The following is a 12,055-nucleotide window of genomic DNA, read 5'->3' as shown; positions in this document are numbered from 1 at the left end:
GAAAACCTGCTAACGGGCATGCTGCGTCGGTGCATCCTGCAGCCTCTCCATCTTGCTGCAGCAGCGTGTCAGATACCGGGAGGCCTGATACAGTCGAGCCTCGATTCTGGTCGTTTTGGTAAAGAAAGCATGCAGAATTATTCGAAAGCATCTCTTACCCTTTCCCCCATCTCGGTGCTTTCTGCAGGTCCGGTGGTCGCAGCATCCCGACCGGCATCCTCCGCGGCCATGGCAGCAGCAGGGAGGAGGGACCGGACACCGGCTGGAGCTCCTGCGAGGAGAGAGGGGGGAGAGAGAGGGAGGGAGAGAGAGGGAGGCAGGGAGACGGAGGGGGGATGCACTGTGGGATGTTTTATTTATACCGTAAATTCTTGCTGTGTTAAATAAACGCTTACCGTCTTAGAAGCGACTAGGAACATATTGGATTTTGCAGGATTTTCTGATGTTAGTTGTTTTTTTTATTTCAGTTTCATTGTACAAATATATTCACACTTTTGTCAATAGTTTCATTGTCATTTCAGCTGTTCTACAGAGCCATTACACAGAAACAAAACATGAAATCATTTTATACGAAAATAAATAAATACAAAAGTCTAAAAATACTGATGATTTCTTTTCTATAGTGTATTGCTAATTCTGGACCCACCGTGTATTTGTGCTGCAGACCACACAGTCTAACCTTAATCTGTGAGAAATGTTAATGATCCATTGCAAAACATATTAATTTGATTCCCTACATTATATCAAAAAGTGCTTTAAAATGGGGCTGTGATATCCAAAGTAACCACAAGAATACAAGACATTCATCACTGGTGCAGCTCAGGAGTGTAATTGTTGCATGAGGAAACTCCACAGGGACTCATGCAACTCATTTACAAAGACAAAGACTCCCTCTAGAGGACTGGGGGTGTGTTACAATGCACTTTTATAGGAAAAGAACAAGAAAAAAACTGCTTCAAGATGCTGAAAGATACATTAATTAGCATGACATGTAATATGCAATGATGAGGTAATGCATCTTATTTATCTTTAATTAAAATGAGAAAAAAACAAAAATGTGGTCATTTGGTTATTTTTGTTTTTGTTTTGGAGTAATCTGCTTCTGTCTGTTTCCCAAGTTGTTTTATGTACTATATATTTATTATGTTGCATTGTTGGAGGAGCCTGGGACTATATAAGAGCCATATATGCACTGTAGCCTCTGTGCACATGACAATAAAGCCCTTGAACCTTGCACCAATTTGTTTTTGAAGACAATAACTGGGAACCTATTTAACTTATTCAGAATCAGAACACCTTTCTTTGTCGCACAGAGGGGGACATTGACATTGTTACAGAAGGTAAAGATCCAAAGACAGCTTAATAACTAAGATGCATGAAACATGTTAAAAATAAAAGCAGAAGAAGTAAAAGTACAAAATACACATCCAGTACCAGTTATTTACTCACTATTGTGCACATTTTCTACAGGATAACCCTAAATAACCTCATGTCATTGATATGTTTTGCAGTGTTAGCAGCCTGCCTTTAGCAGTTACTGAAGTCACCTCATCTACACTCACCTTCAGTATTATGTGTCTGCTGTCAGGGGTCTTGTTCGGCAGCCTTTCTCCTTCACTTCCTCATGGAACGTACGTGTTTCTGACTGGTTCATCCTGACAGAGGTCAAATGTTCCCACACGTCCATCCCAGGCATGTTTGAAATGTCTTCCTTCCTTCATCGAAACTCTGCAGAGAACATTTGTCAACAAGTTATTTTTAAAATATGGTTTGAGGTGTAGTTCCTAAAGAAATCACAAGGTGGCAGCGAGAAACACAAGTTGTATCACTGCAGTCAATGATAGACCAGAGTAATCACTTATGCATGAATTAAATCCCTGATGTAAACAGCGTTTAATTGACTGAAGCATCAATTATCCATGGACAGAATAGTATCTTTATATTATGTGTCAGTAGGTTGGTCTTGTTTAGTGTAACCTAAATTATTATGTGTATTTTATATTGTATACACTATGGATAATCTATACATGCATAGCTTTCTACTGTTAATATGTATAATTTACTGTATTTCAATGTGCAATACGTTGTTTGCAAGCTGCTGTAGAAAAACAATGTCCCAATTTTGGGTCAATAAAGTCTCTTCTAAAATAAACAAGAGGATTTTTTGAGGAATGTTGCTTCAGCTTGTATTGCACCAACACGTCCACAGAGGGGCAGAATAGTCCCCTGTTACACTAAATATAGAGCTGTTTGCATGCACTTGGATGGACAGACAGGGAGAAAAACAGAAAGAAGGGGGGTGTTTGTCAAAAATCAATTAGAAAGAGAGGCAATGTGGATGTCCACATTCGATGAAAAGTAATTAATGTTCCAGGCTCACCACTATGACTGATCTATTTATAGCTATGTGTGTAGCCTCAGAGGTTAAATCATTCAAAGTAGGCTAGTGAGTGTGCACACTTTTGCCAATTAGGCCAGACAGAACACCACAGTGTCACATTTAACCCGAATAAAGTACACAAAGGCAGTTATTCAATTGAATTATAAAGTGTATAATCTATCAAATGAAATCCTTAAAAAGCGTTGCCTTATTGGCTGAAGGCTGTCCGATTAGCCTCCTCCAACAGAAGGGCATTAAGCTTTTGGTCAGTAATTATGATGAAGCATACGTCAGCAGATATCCACCCATTACAGAGCTGCAGTGTGGCGGAGGGATATGCTGCTAGAGGTGGAAGAACACCTCAATTATAAGTAATTTCCTGTCCTCTGTTCAAATTTCTATTAAAAAAAGCTACTTGTTCCAAAGGTAAAATTACTCGGTATGAAAAATGGATTTATTTTTAAAGTGTTAGTTTTAATTATTGGTGCATTTGTGTGTGGGGTTTATCTGATTTACTTTACATACTGGGCAGCTAAACTTATAATAATATACTATAATGTGTGTCGATTTAAATATAAAGTAACAGCAAATAAACCTGCGAGTAACTAAATATGTAAAGTACATGTAGTAGAGTAAATATGCTTAGTTACGTTACACCAGTGGAGAGAGACCCAAGAATAGAGGCAGGAATATTGTCCTGAGTCAGTGCCACGCCACACACACACACGCCACACACACACACACACACACACACACACACACACACACACACACACACACACACACACACACACACACACACACACACACACACACACACACACACACACACACACACACACACACACACACACACACTCCGGCAGCTCTGCTCCCTTAATAAGCATCATATGCTCTTCTGCTCAAGATGGCGGTGCAGGCAGCGGAAAACGACGGAATAGTGAGTATTTTGGGGACTTTTACGCAGCATGTTGAGGGTGTGCAAGTGCCTGAATTAATGTCCTGCGCATGAAGGGCTGTGGGTTTCACACAAAGCGGCGTAGCGTCCATTATCCGGGGCTTATTGTCAATGTGGAGCACCTAGCGCCGTGAATGAGCGGCTCCTCTTATCATGTGAAGCCGGGGAGGGAATCCAATATGCTCTCGGTGAAATGTATCGGATGTGAGTGCACACTTAAGCCGCTCCACCAGCTCATTTAAAGCGTTTAATTCGCTTTTTATCAGGCCTAATTCTTATCTCACATGGAGCACAACAGGAAAAACAACATGACAGGTTGTGCTGCCACCTCATTGTTTGGGAAGAGTCGCATGCAAGGCCACACTGTGTATCAATAAACCTGGTGCTGTGTGTTTAACCTGCCATGTTCTTGATATATCCTACCTGTTGGAGCGGTAAATGACATGTTGCATCCTGTGTCTTTTGTCACTGGTGTTGAAGAATGTGGAGGATGACCACCTGAACGACTCGCTGAGGAATCCCGGCCTCATTTCACCTGACAAGGAGGAAATCTCCCGCCTGCTGGTAGGAAAGATGCCTTCATGGATCTCATATGTGTCCTTGTTTGATGCTCTGCCTAATGCATTCACATTGCTTTGCATAGACGGTGCCGTTCAGTGGACGCATCCGGGGAGGCATGCGGCCAGGGAAGAAGATTATAGTGATGGGCATAGTTGAACTGGAGCCAGAGAGGTAAGATAACACTTAACAATGCATGCACACACTCCCCATCTGGAGCCTGGCTTTAATTCACCATGTTTAAAACATCATATTCAGACAGTTTTGTTCTCAAACTTCTTGCACATCCACTCCAGGGACACAGTGAGTAATGCGTGGGCAGTCACAGAGAATAGTGGCTTCTTAAATATGCAGAGACAGGGCGTTCCCCACCCAGCAGGGACAAAAAAAGGGGGAACATGGAAAAAAAGAGCCATTGAAGCAGACTTGTTTTGGGTGTGTCCTCCTCACCCTATATGGAAACTTGTGTTAAACTTGGAAGAAACCTCCCGATGACTTCATGTTGAGAGGCTGCTGCTGCTGGCAGTTTTCATGCCAGAGTTCATGTGAATGTACCGGCTGCAGAGAGGCTTTAAAAAAACGATTTTTCTTTGTTTCATCTCAGCAAGTTGGTGACTGTAACGTGAACTCGTGTGAGCTGTGAGCCATGTTCATGCTCAGCTCTCTATTTTCTTTTTTATAATCATTACGTTTTTGACCTCTTACAACTTATTTTTGCTTGCACCACAAAGCAAATTCCTTGTAGGTAAAAAAAAAAATACAATATCTGGCGATAAACTGGATTCTGTAATCACACAAAGAAGGTTGTGTGTTAACACCACAGCTGCAAGGAAGGGGGGGGGGCAAAACAGACTAGCAGCAAGGATTATGCATAATTAACAACAAAAGGTTTGCTCTTACAGCAGATTTATGACTTATCCCAGATTAGTTATTGGTCTCATATGCTGCCTGTCTGACTCCTCTGTTCCCCGTCCTCCCTCAGCTTTCACGTGAGCCTGACCTGTGGTCGTGACTCGGAGAAGGACGGGACTCTGCACGACGTGGCCCTGAAACTCACCGCCCGCTTCAACGACCGCCAGTTCATGCGCAGCGCCCGCATCGCCGGGAAGTGGACTGTGGAGGAGGCATCCACCGACTACTTCCCTTTCATCCCTGATCAGCCTTTTAGGGTAAAGATCCTTTTTGCGTTCACATACCAGGGGGTTCTGGTGCTTCCTGTTTGCAAGCAGGTTCAGGTTTCTGTGCTTTAGTGACTATTTAGGGAGGCTCTCTTTGCCTCAAGCATCCTTCTCCTTCGACCTGATTCACACCTTTCTCACCATCATGGTTACAGTTCTTGTAATCTTTTTTTTTTACGCCCTGGATTTCCTTTATCTTTCAACAATTGTTACTATGATTTAAGTCTGTGATTTGGCTCCAGCCTTCAAAAAAGAGCCAGCACAGGTTCTTAACTACAGTATAAATGGCAAATCTACCCTCAAATGCTTCAGGCTGGGGTCTGTTTGAAAATAACTTGTTCTCACGATGTGCTGTGTAGTGTTTTTATAGCTGTTTCAGGGCCATTTGAAGCAGTGTCAACAAGGTTAGCATAAGGTGTGAAAGGACAAAATAAGATGCCAAATCAAAATGAGTGTTAAAGACAAGACACAAACTAATCTGAAGAGTTTTTCTCAAGGCACACTTCTTTGAAATCTTTCCTATGACGTTCACTCGTAGTGTTGCAGCTGTCTGTGCATGCAATAAAGGCATGGACGTGTTAATACACCTTGGGGCAACTGGCGTCATTCTCTAAGCAAGTAGATTTTTGGTCTTTCCAATAACGTTACACAATCCAACGTGAGTTAAGGATGCTTGCGAAGATTAGTAGCTATAATAAGGCTAGAGAAGTAGGTTTGGTATTTAATTGTATTTGGATTAAGTAGTAAGAATGCTCAAACGATGGATGGCTTTAGCTTCTGATCTACAGCAGTATTTTGTCTACTTCATTTTCCAACAGTTTGTTTGTTGTTGTTGTTGATTTGTGTTTTGGATGCAATTTCCTTCTTAAACCTTGTCCTCAGCGTTACAAGCAGCCAGCTGTTCGAGGGCTAATCGCATGTCGCCTTGCAGTAAAGAAATGAGAGACAAACAGGAAATGTTTTCCATGCTGCTTCATATCTCTCCACTCTGAACACAGACTGCATCCTGTGTGGTGGTCTGTTTACTGCATCGGGGTCAGCATCAGCTGTTTATGTGTTGGGGGAGGAGGGGGGTTGAGCATATGCATGATGAGTAATGCTCATCCTGAGTCCTGAGGACTTGTCTGCTCCAATAAATTCTGTAAATGCACTACAATGACACATATGGTGTTCGCCTAAAAATATAGTCACGTGTTTCAGTCCGACGTGAACGAAGCAGTCTTTAACGTAGAGGATTCTACTTGAATTGAAGAAAGGGTTCAGTCCCTAATGTCCACCATTTTTCTGCCTGTCTTTAGAGTTGATCCCTCGTGGTTATGTAATGTCAGCTCTCTGATAAAGGGTCATTGTTTGAAGCTGGAGCGTGACCAAGCAGGTCAGTAGAGACATGACTCTGTCAGAGCTGGAGATTAAAGCTGTTATGCAGATGGCGCTGATGAATTCAGAGGCGTGCATGACGTGCCGTTTGTTTTCAGAGCAGGACGGCTGCTTGGTGTTTCTGAGTTTATCAGAAGAATCTTTTGCAGGAAGTGCGATCACACCTAGAGTTTGTGTCCTTTGGTCTGAACAGTGCAGAGAGGAGTTCACTCTGTTTGCATTTCTGTGTTTGGTTTGCTGAGATTCAGGGTGTGCAGCAGCCGTAAGCAAAAGTGGAGTCCCATTTTTAGCTTATTCATCAGACAGCGCTTTGGTGGGGTGTTGCAAGTTAAACGCAAAAAGAAAAGAGCTTGTTAATAGTTTTGTAGAGCAGGGTTACCAGATGGCTGGGGAACACCCTTCTTATTTGACCCATAAAACCTTGGTTCAGTGATTGTTTTCTGTTAAAGCTGCAGTGTGTTTATATTGAAAATGTGTTTACCCTCTGAATGATGCAATCTTAAGTAACAAATGCGAGGATTGACACAACTTATCCCAGGTGCTTTCAGTACTGTAGATATAGCTTTTTCTTGCACTTTTAACTTCTAAAGTATTCTCTAGAATCAGCAAATCTACTTTCATGAACTAGACAGAGCAGCGTATTCATCACTGGTGACAGTCAGGATGCCACATTGCCCATAGCGAAGAGATGTGTGTGTGAGAAGAGAGTAAGAGGCAAAGTGAAAACGATTTTTAAAGGAAATGATCGTCATTTTGATAAATCGCCTCCTTTCAGATATTAAGATAAGAAAATCAGTACGTTGTTTTACATTGGAGGCAGCTTATTTCCTTTTTACAAAGACTGGAAACAGGGGGATACAACATTTACTCTCTGCAAGAACAAAAGCAAATAAGTCCTTAATTCCTTTTCCAAATGAATTAGTCTTTAGTTCAGTTTGGTGCTCTTATTATATATATGTATTTCAAAGTTTCTTTATGAACTGATTCTGAATTGTAAATCACTTTTTAATTAACCCTCTTTATTCCTTCTTCCTGCCCCTGCAGATTGAGATCCACTGCGAGCACCAGAGGTTCCGGATATTCGTGGACGGACACCAGCTCTTTGACTTTTATCACAAAGTGAAATCTTTCACCTCCATCGACACGGTACAGATACACGGAGATCTACAGATCACCAAGCTCGGTTAACAGCTCACCTTTCCTGCTCTGCAACTCTGTGTGTGTGAAGCAAGGACTTGTCCATAGACGAATCCACACACACACATGTGCGCCTGTTACGTCGTCATCCATAACCCATCACTGCAACAACTGGAAAAATGGCTCCCACTTTGACAAGTTAGACATCTTCATTCTCTCCTTTTTATTGAGCCAGGATCTGATGCTTTTGAGGGCAAATGTGTTCCCCCCGATCAGGGACCTCATGGCTTATTAACGGCGCATTCATTTTTTATGAGGAGTCCTCTAGGGATGCTGAGGTAGAGGCAGGTCTGGAGTGCTTTCAAGGATGAAGCTTCTCAGGTAAAAACATCTGTCTCTGAGCAGCTCATATTTTAGTCCTGAAATTGTAGGTCATGTAACACTCATCCAGAGCATTTTGGATTATCTGCAATATGCATGCTTATCACGCTAGAAAGACGTTCACTGGTTATAGAATGTCAATGCAGTAACTTCTGCAGTTCTGGACCTGAGCATTGACAAATTCCCACAACAACTGAAACATGATTTTCCTTATGAGATGAAACCGTTTTAAGATTGGGTCGGATTTGACACTTTTTCAGCTTTGATTTCCCTCCAGCTGTGTTTATTGTTCCCATAAGCTAAAGCTCGATCATATTTGTGCAGAGTATTGCACCGTGTTTTCTTTTTTGGGTGAGCTGGTGTGTTTCCAACTCTGAAGACGCTCGCATGCCCTCCCCCTGGGTTTATCCCTGTTGTCACGGTAACACGCTGCTGTCTCACCGACCTAAATGCACCAAAATGAGGATTATATCTTAGACAAGATACGGTACATCGGTAGATTTAGTGATCCCTGCAGCCATTCCCCCTGAATAATGAAAGTGTGCATGTGTGCTGAACAGGATGTAGAATTATGACTGTTAAAGGCAAGGCGAGAGGAGGAAACGCTCTTAATTGAGTTTGAGATTTGGGCTGTCACACTCAATTATTTCATGCTAAGTTTAATGAATCATAATCTAGAGACCAATATGCAACACATTCCCTTTAAAGAACACACACAGTTTAGTGGATATTAAATAAACTGCGTGCAGGAGTCAAATGAAACTCAATCTTCAGCACATTAGGAGTCGGGTGTTTTTGGAAGCAGGAGCAGATCCTGGTGGTCTTTGAATGTATAGTATTCATATATAGTAGCATAGACGATAGTGATGCACAACATTTTAACTTACTGTCACAGTTTTTTGGTGGTACGCCTGGTGCTGTTCTAGTCTATTTTCAGTCGCACAGTTTGTCTTAAGTGTTTCCTGAATCATTCCACTGAAGCGTTTTGTCCACACTGAGACAGGTTGAGGTTATGACGCACTTACATTCGTGCTTAATTTGGGTTTTACAATTCTAACAAACACAATAATGTCTCTATATTTGCTCCATTCTACACTTTCTAGTATTTTCCTTTTACTGAGGCAGAAAGGAAGTTATAATAACTCCACAGTAGTAGTATTAGAAGTTCAGCTTGGTTTACGCCTCCAACAGTATCATATGACCTGTAAAGGTTTGCACATGAAGTAGAACTAGGTAAACATGTCACTGCATACACTAATAAAGGCTTTATGATATATAACTTATTGATGGATAGTTAGACGTAAAGTTTTCACTCATTGATGGAAACAGCTTTTGGGTTGCCAGGTTGGGAAAGTTCCCTTTTCTGTTTCTTTCGTCTTTGGTGGTGATGCATGTTGGTAAACCATCTCATAAACCTTTATTTATGCATCATTGATACAGGTTATTGACTTTCTCAAAGGATGGTAGTGCATCTAAAAGTTTCTACGTGATCTGCATGAAAAAGATAGAAAGACAAAGTCAGCGTTATTCTGCAGGACGGGGGATTACTTCTCAACCGATTAACCCAAAAGTTGTTCCTGTCAACGGCTAAAGTTAAATGATCCGTAAGACATTGATACATTTTTTAAATCCATAAAGAAAGTAATTCTTTACAACCTCTAAATTCCTAAAGGGTGACTCTTTTTTTTGGTTTTAAATAGCTTAGACCAGGTTGAAGAAGCTTCAGAGACAGATGTTACACTTCATATCAGAGTTGAATGCATGCTCTTTATGCTGTGTCATGGTCCTTATCCACTTTTTTAGCAGCTTGACTCAGTGGAAAAGCATAGACTGCTTCCCAAGGCTGCAGAAAACCACCATTACGTATTTTTACACTTCAGTTTTGATCTGAACAAGCTAATTTTGCTGCTGTGAATCTGGAGTAAGCCATAACATCTGTGCAGAACTTTAATTCAAGCCTTACACTAATGAAGCTTTCTCTTTTGATTTCTAATCAAACGGTGAGGAACCTGTTAGTTTAACATCTTGTTATTGTCTGTACAAAGTGCAGCATGCATCAGAAACACAGAGAGGCTTTTCATACATGCACTGAGTATCCATTAGCCTTTGTCATGTAGCAATAAGCACAGACTTGACTCCCTGGAGCAGGACTCAGTTTCTCATGATTTGTCAGACCGGGTCTTCCTCAGCTCCTCGTTTCAGACACAAACAGGAAACGAGGGCAGTGCAGTTTAGAAAGGGAGATGCTTCAACATCACAACAGAACAGATGTGTACAAATAATGTGTAATTGTTTTGGCCGGGTGTGTTTTTTTGAATTTGTATTAACTGGTGACCATATTTGTACTGCTAGTTTCCTGTAAACTCGTTTATAGACACCATGTAAAGAGAAAGCATCACTCAGCAGTGTGTTTCGTGGGAGTTCTAACAAGGTGTGTGAAGTGGTTTTCTCCTAGGGTAGGAATTATGGGGGAGGGGGACAAACAATTCAAAGCTTCTTGAACTAAAGGGCTCTAAACAGGGAGTGTGTTTGTATGTGTCTGTCGGTCAGTGTGTGTGTGTGTGTGTGTGTGTGTGTGTGTGTGTGTGTGTGTGTGTGTGTGTGTGTGTGACAGGAGCTGTGCTTAATTCTGCATTAGTAAACTGTTGGGCGTTTGTGTGCACAGTGGGGTGGGGTGCAAGTACTTGATAAGCTGGCATGGTACTAGAGCATACTGAGGTGGTACTGTTGCACTTTAAAAAAAAAAGTGTTGACTAAAGACTCTCATAACTGCTTAGACATTGTTGGTACATGTGCTTAGAAAACCTCAACCTCAGTTGTGTTTCTTCCTGAAATGTCGTATTAAATACATTAAGACCCAGTTCCTGATCTCCGGATGATCCCATGTATTCTGAAGATCCTGGGAAGACTCGCTCTAAACTACCTGATATATAAATTGTTCTTCAGCCCTTTAAAAATGCGACGTAAAAACTGAATGTGATTCTCCTTCTGATTGTAATCTGATGCCCATGTGGAAATGCTGTTAATATATGATAGAAGAATTTTACCCCTTCCTATCCCAACTTTATTTGACCCTGTGACCCTGCTTTTTGGGCTATGGATGTACATATTTAATAACAAAGCCTCAGAGGGTTCATTTTTACATGAGGATTACCGAGCTGAGTTACCAGCAGAAGGCATTTAGTTGTGCATGTAAGCCTGTACCTGTCATTTTATGTACATGTACGATGGATTTGTTGTATTGCCAGTTTTCTTTCTAGCATGTGTTTTCTTTATTTCATTCTAAAGCAGATTTCCCGTTGGCCCCTTCTAGCCTAGTGTTAATGAAGATTCCAGTTAATTGCTTACCAAATTACAATCTTTGAACACCCTGACACTAACGTATAGAATTCAAGCTTTTCCCACGACTTTTAATAAATAAAACGACTCTAAAAAGTGCTAAACCTACGTCCTGATGTCCATTTCTGAGTCGAAGTAGGCTAATGTATTGTGTGGTTGTAAAATCATGTTATCATTTCTATTTATTAGAGTGTGACCAGCAGGGTTGTGTGTGGTAACGTCATACCATAATGTATTGGTAACGTACTCATCTTTGCTGTTTATATGAAGGCATATTAAAAACGTTTTTATAATGAAAGTAACTGATGTCATATATTACATATTGTACTATGATATAAGGAAATGTGTGAAACGAGTATTGGATCAAATATTATTTTCTTTCAACTGCAAAAAAGGGTCAGTTTTAATTTGTGTGTTTTCTGGGATGTCTGAGGATCATCAGGGTGTTGTCTGTTGTGGCTTTGATCTTCTGGAAGTCTTTCATGTATCATGCAGTTCATCAGGCTGTTTGATCCACTGTCAGCTCTGTTGAGAAAAAAAGCTGCTGCTCCAAAAAACATTTGGAGCATTTGATGCAAATTCCCGAAATATCCTGCATTTATGTCTCTTTGAGAATATGCATTGGACCGGTGTTTACATGATGTGCATTCCACCCTTGTCAGACCTCTCCTCATGTTTTTTTCTCTCCATGCTTTTGTAAAAACTGCTTCTTTGCAAACCAATAAAACATCTCGTCTTGGAAAAGTT

The 12,055-nt window shown here is 41.1% G+C and overlaps 1 protein-coding gene across 3 annotated transcripts; it reads left to right on the top strand.

Annotated features, from left to right (window-relative positions):
• The first annotated feature begins 2,756 nt into the window (after window positions 1-2,756).
• On the top strand, window positions 2,757-12,055 carry LOC134858593 (galectin-related protein-like). 3 transcript variants are annotated; one of them, XM_063874562.1, is made up of 6 exons: window positions 2,757-2,806; window positions 3,288-3,323; window positions 3,813-3,902; window positions 3,982-4,070; window positions 4,879-5,065; window positions 7,496-12,055. In XM_063874562.1, the coding sequence occupies exons 2-6, from the start codon at window positions 3,288-3,290 to the stop codon at window positions 7,637-7,639; spliced, it is 546 nt and encodes a 181-aa protein (XP_063730632.1). In that variant the 5' UTR covers window positions 2,757-2,806; the 3' UTR covers window positions 7,640-12,055. The 3 variants fall into 3 exon arrangements, with proteins under 3 accessions (XP_063730632.1, XP_063730634.1, XP_063730631.1); XM_063874564.1 differs by lacking the exon at window positions 2,757-2,806 and having other exon boundaries at window positions 3,198-3,320; window positions 3,819-3,902; XM_063874561.1 differs by lacking the exon at window positions 2,757-2,806 and having other exon boundaries at window positions 3,252-3,323.

This window comes from Eleginops maclovinus, chromosome 22 (genome assembly GCF_036324505.1).
Source record: "Eleginops maclovinus isolate JMC-PN-2008 ecotype Puerto Natales chromosome 22, JC_Emac_rtc_rv5, whole genome shotgun sequence".
In the NCBI taxonomy this organism is placed as follows: Eukaryota; Metazoa; Chordata; class Actinopteri; order Perciformes; family Eleginopidae; genus Eleginops; species Eleginops maclovinus.
Note: the sequence above shows the minus strand (reverse complement) of the source record. Positions and strands in the feature narration are given on the sequence as shown.

Bases quoted from the DNA above. Each gene is read 5' to 3' on its own strand.
- LOC134858593 (XM_063874562.1), top strand. From the start codon at position 3,288: ATGGCGGTGCAGGCAGCGGAAAACGACGGAATAGTG. The intron at 3,324-3,812 runs AGTATTTTGGGG...TTGTCACTGGTG, and splicing joins CGGAAAACGACGGAATAGTG to TTGAAGAATGTGGAGGATGA. The intron at 4,071-4,878 runs GTAAGATAACAC...GTCCTCCCTCAG, and splicing joins GTTGAACTGGAGCCAGAGAG to CTTTCACGTGAGCCTGACCT.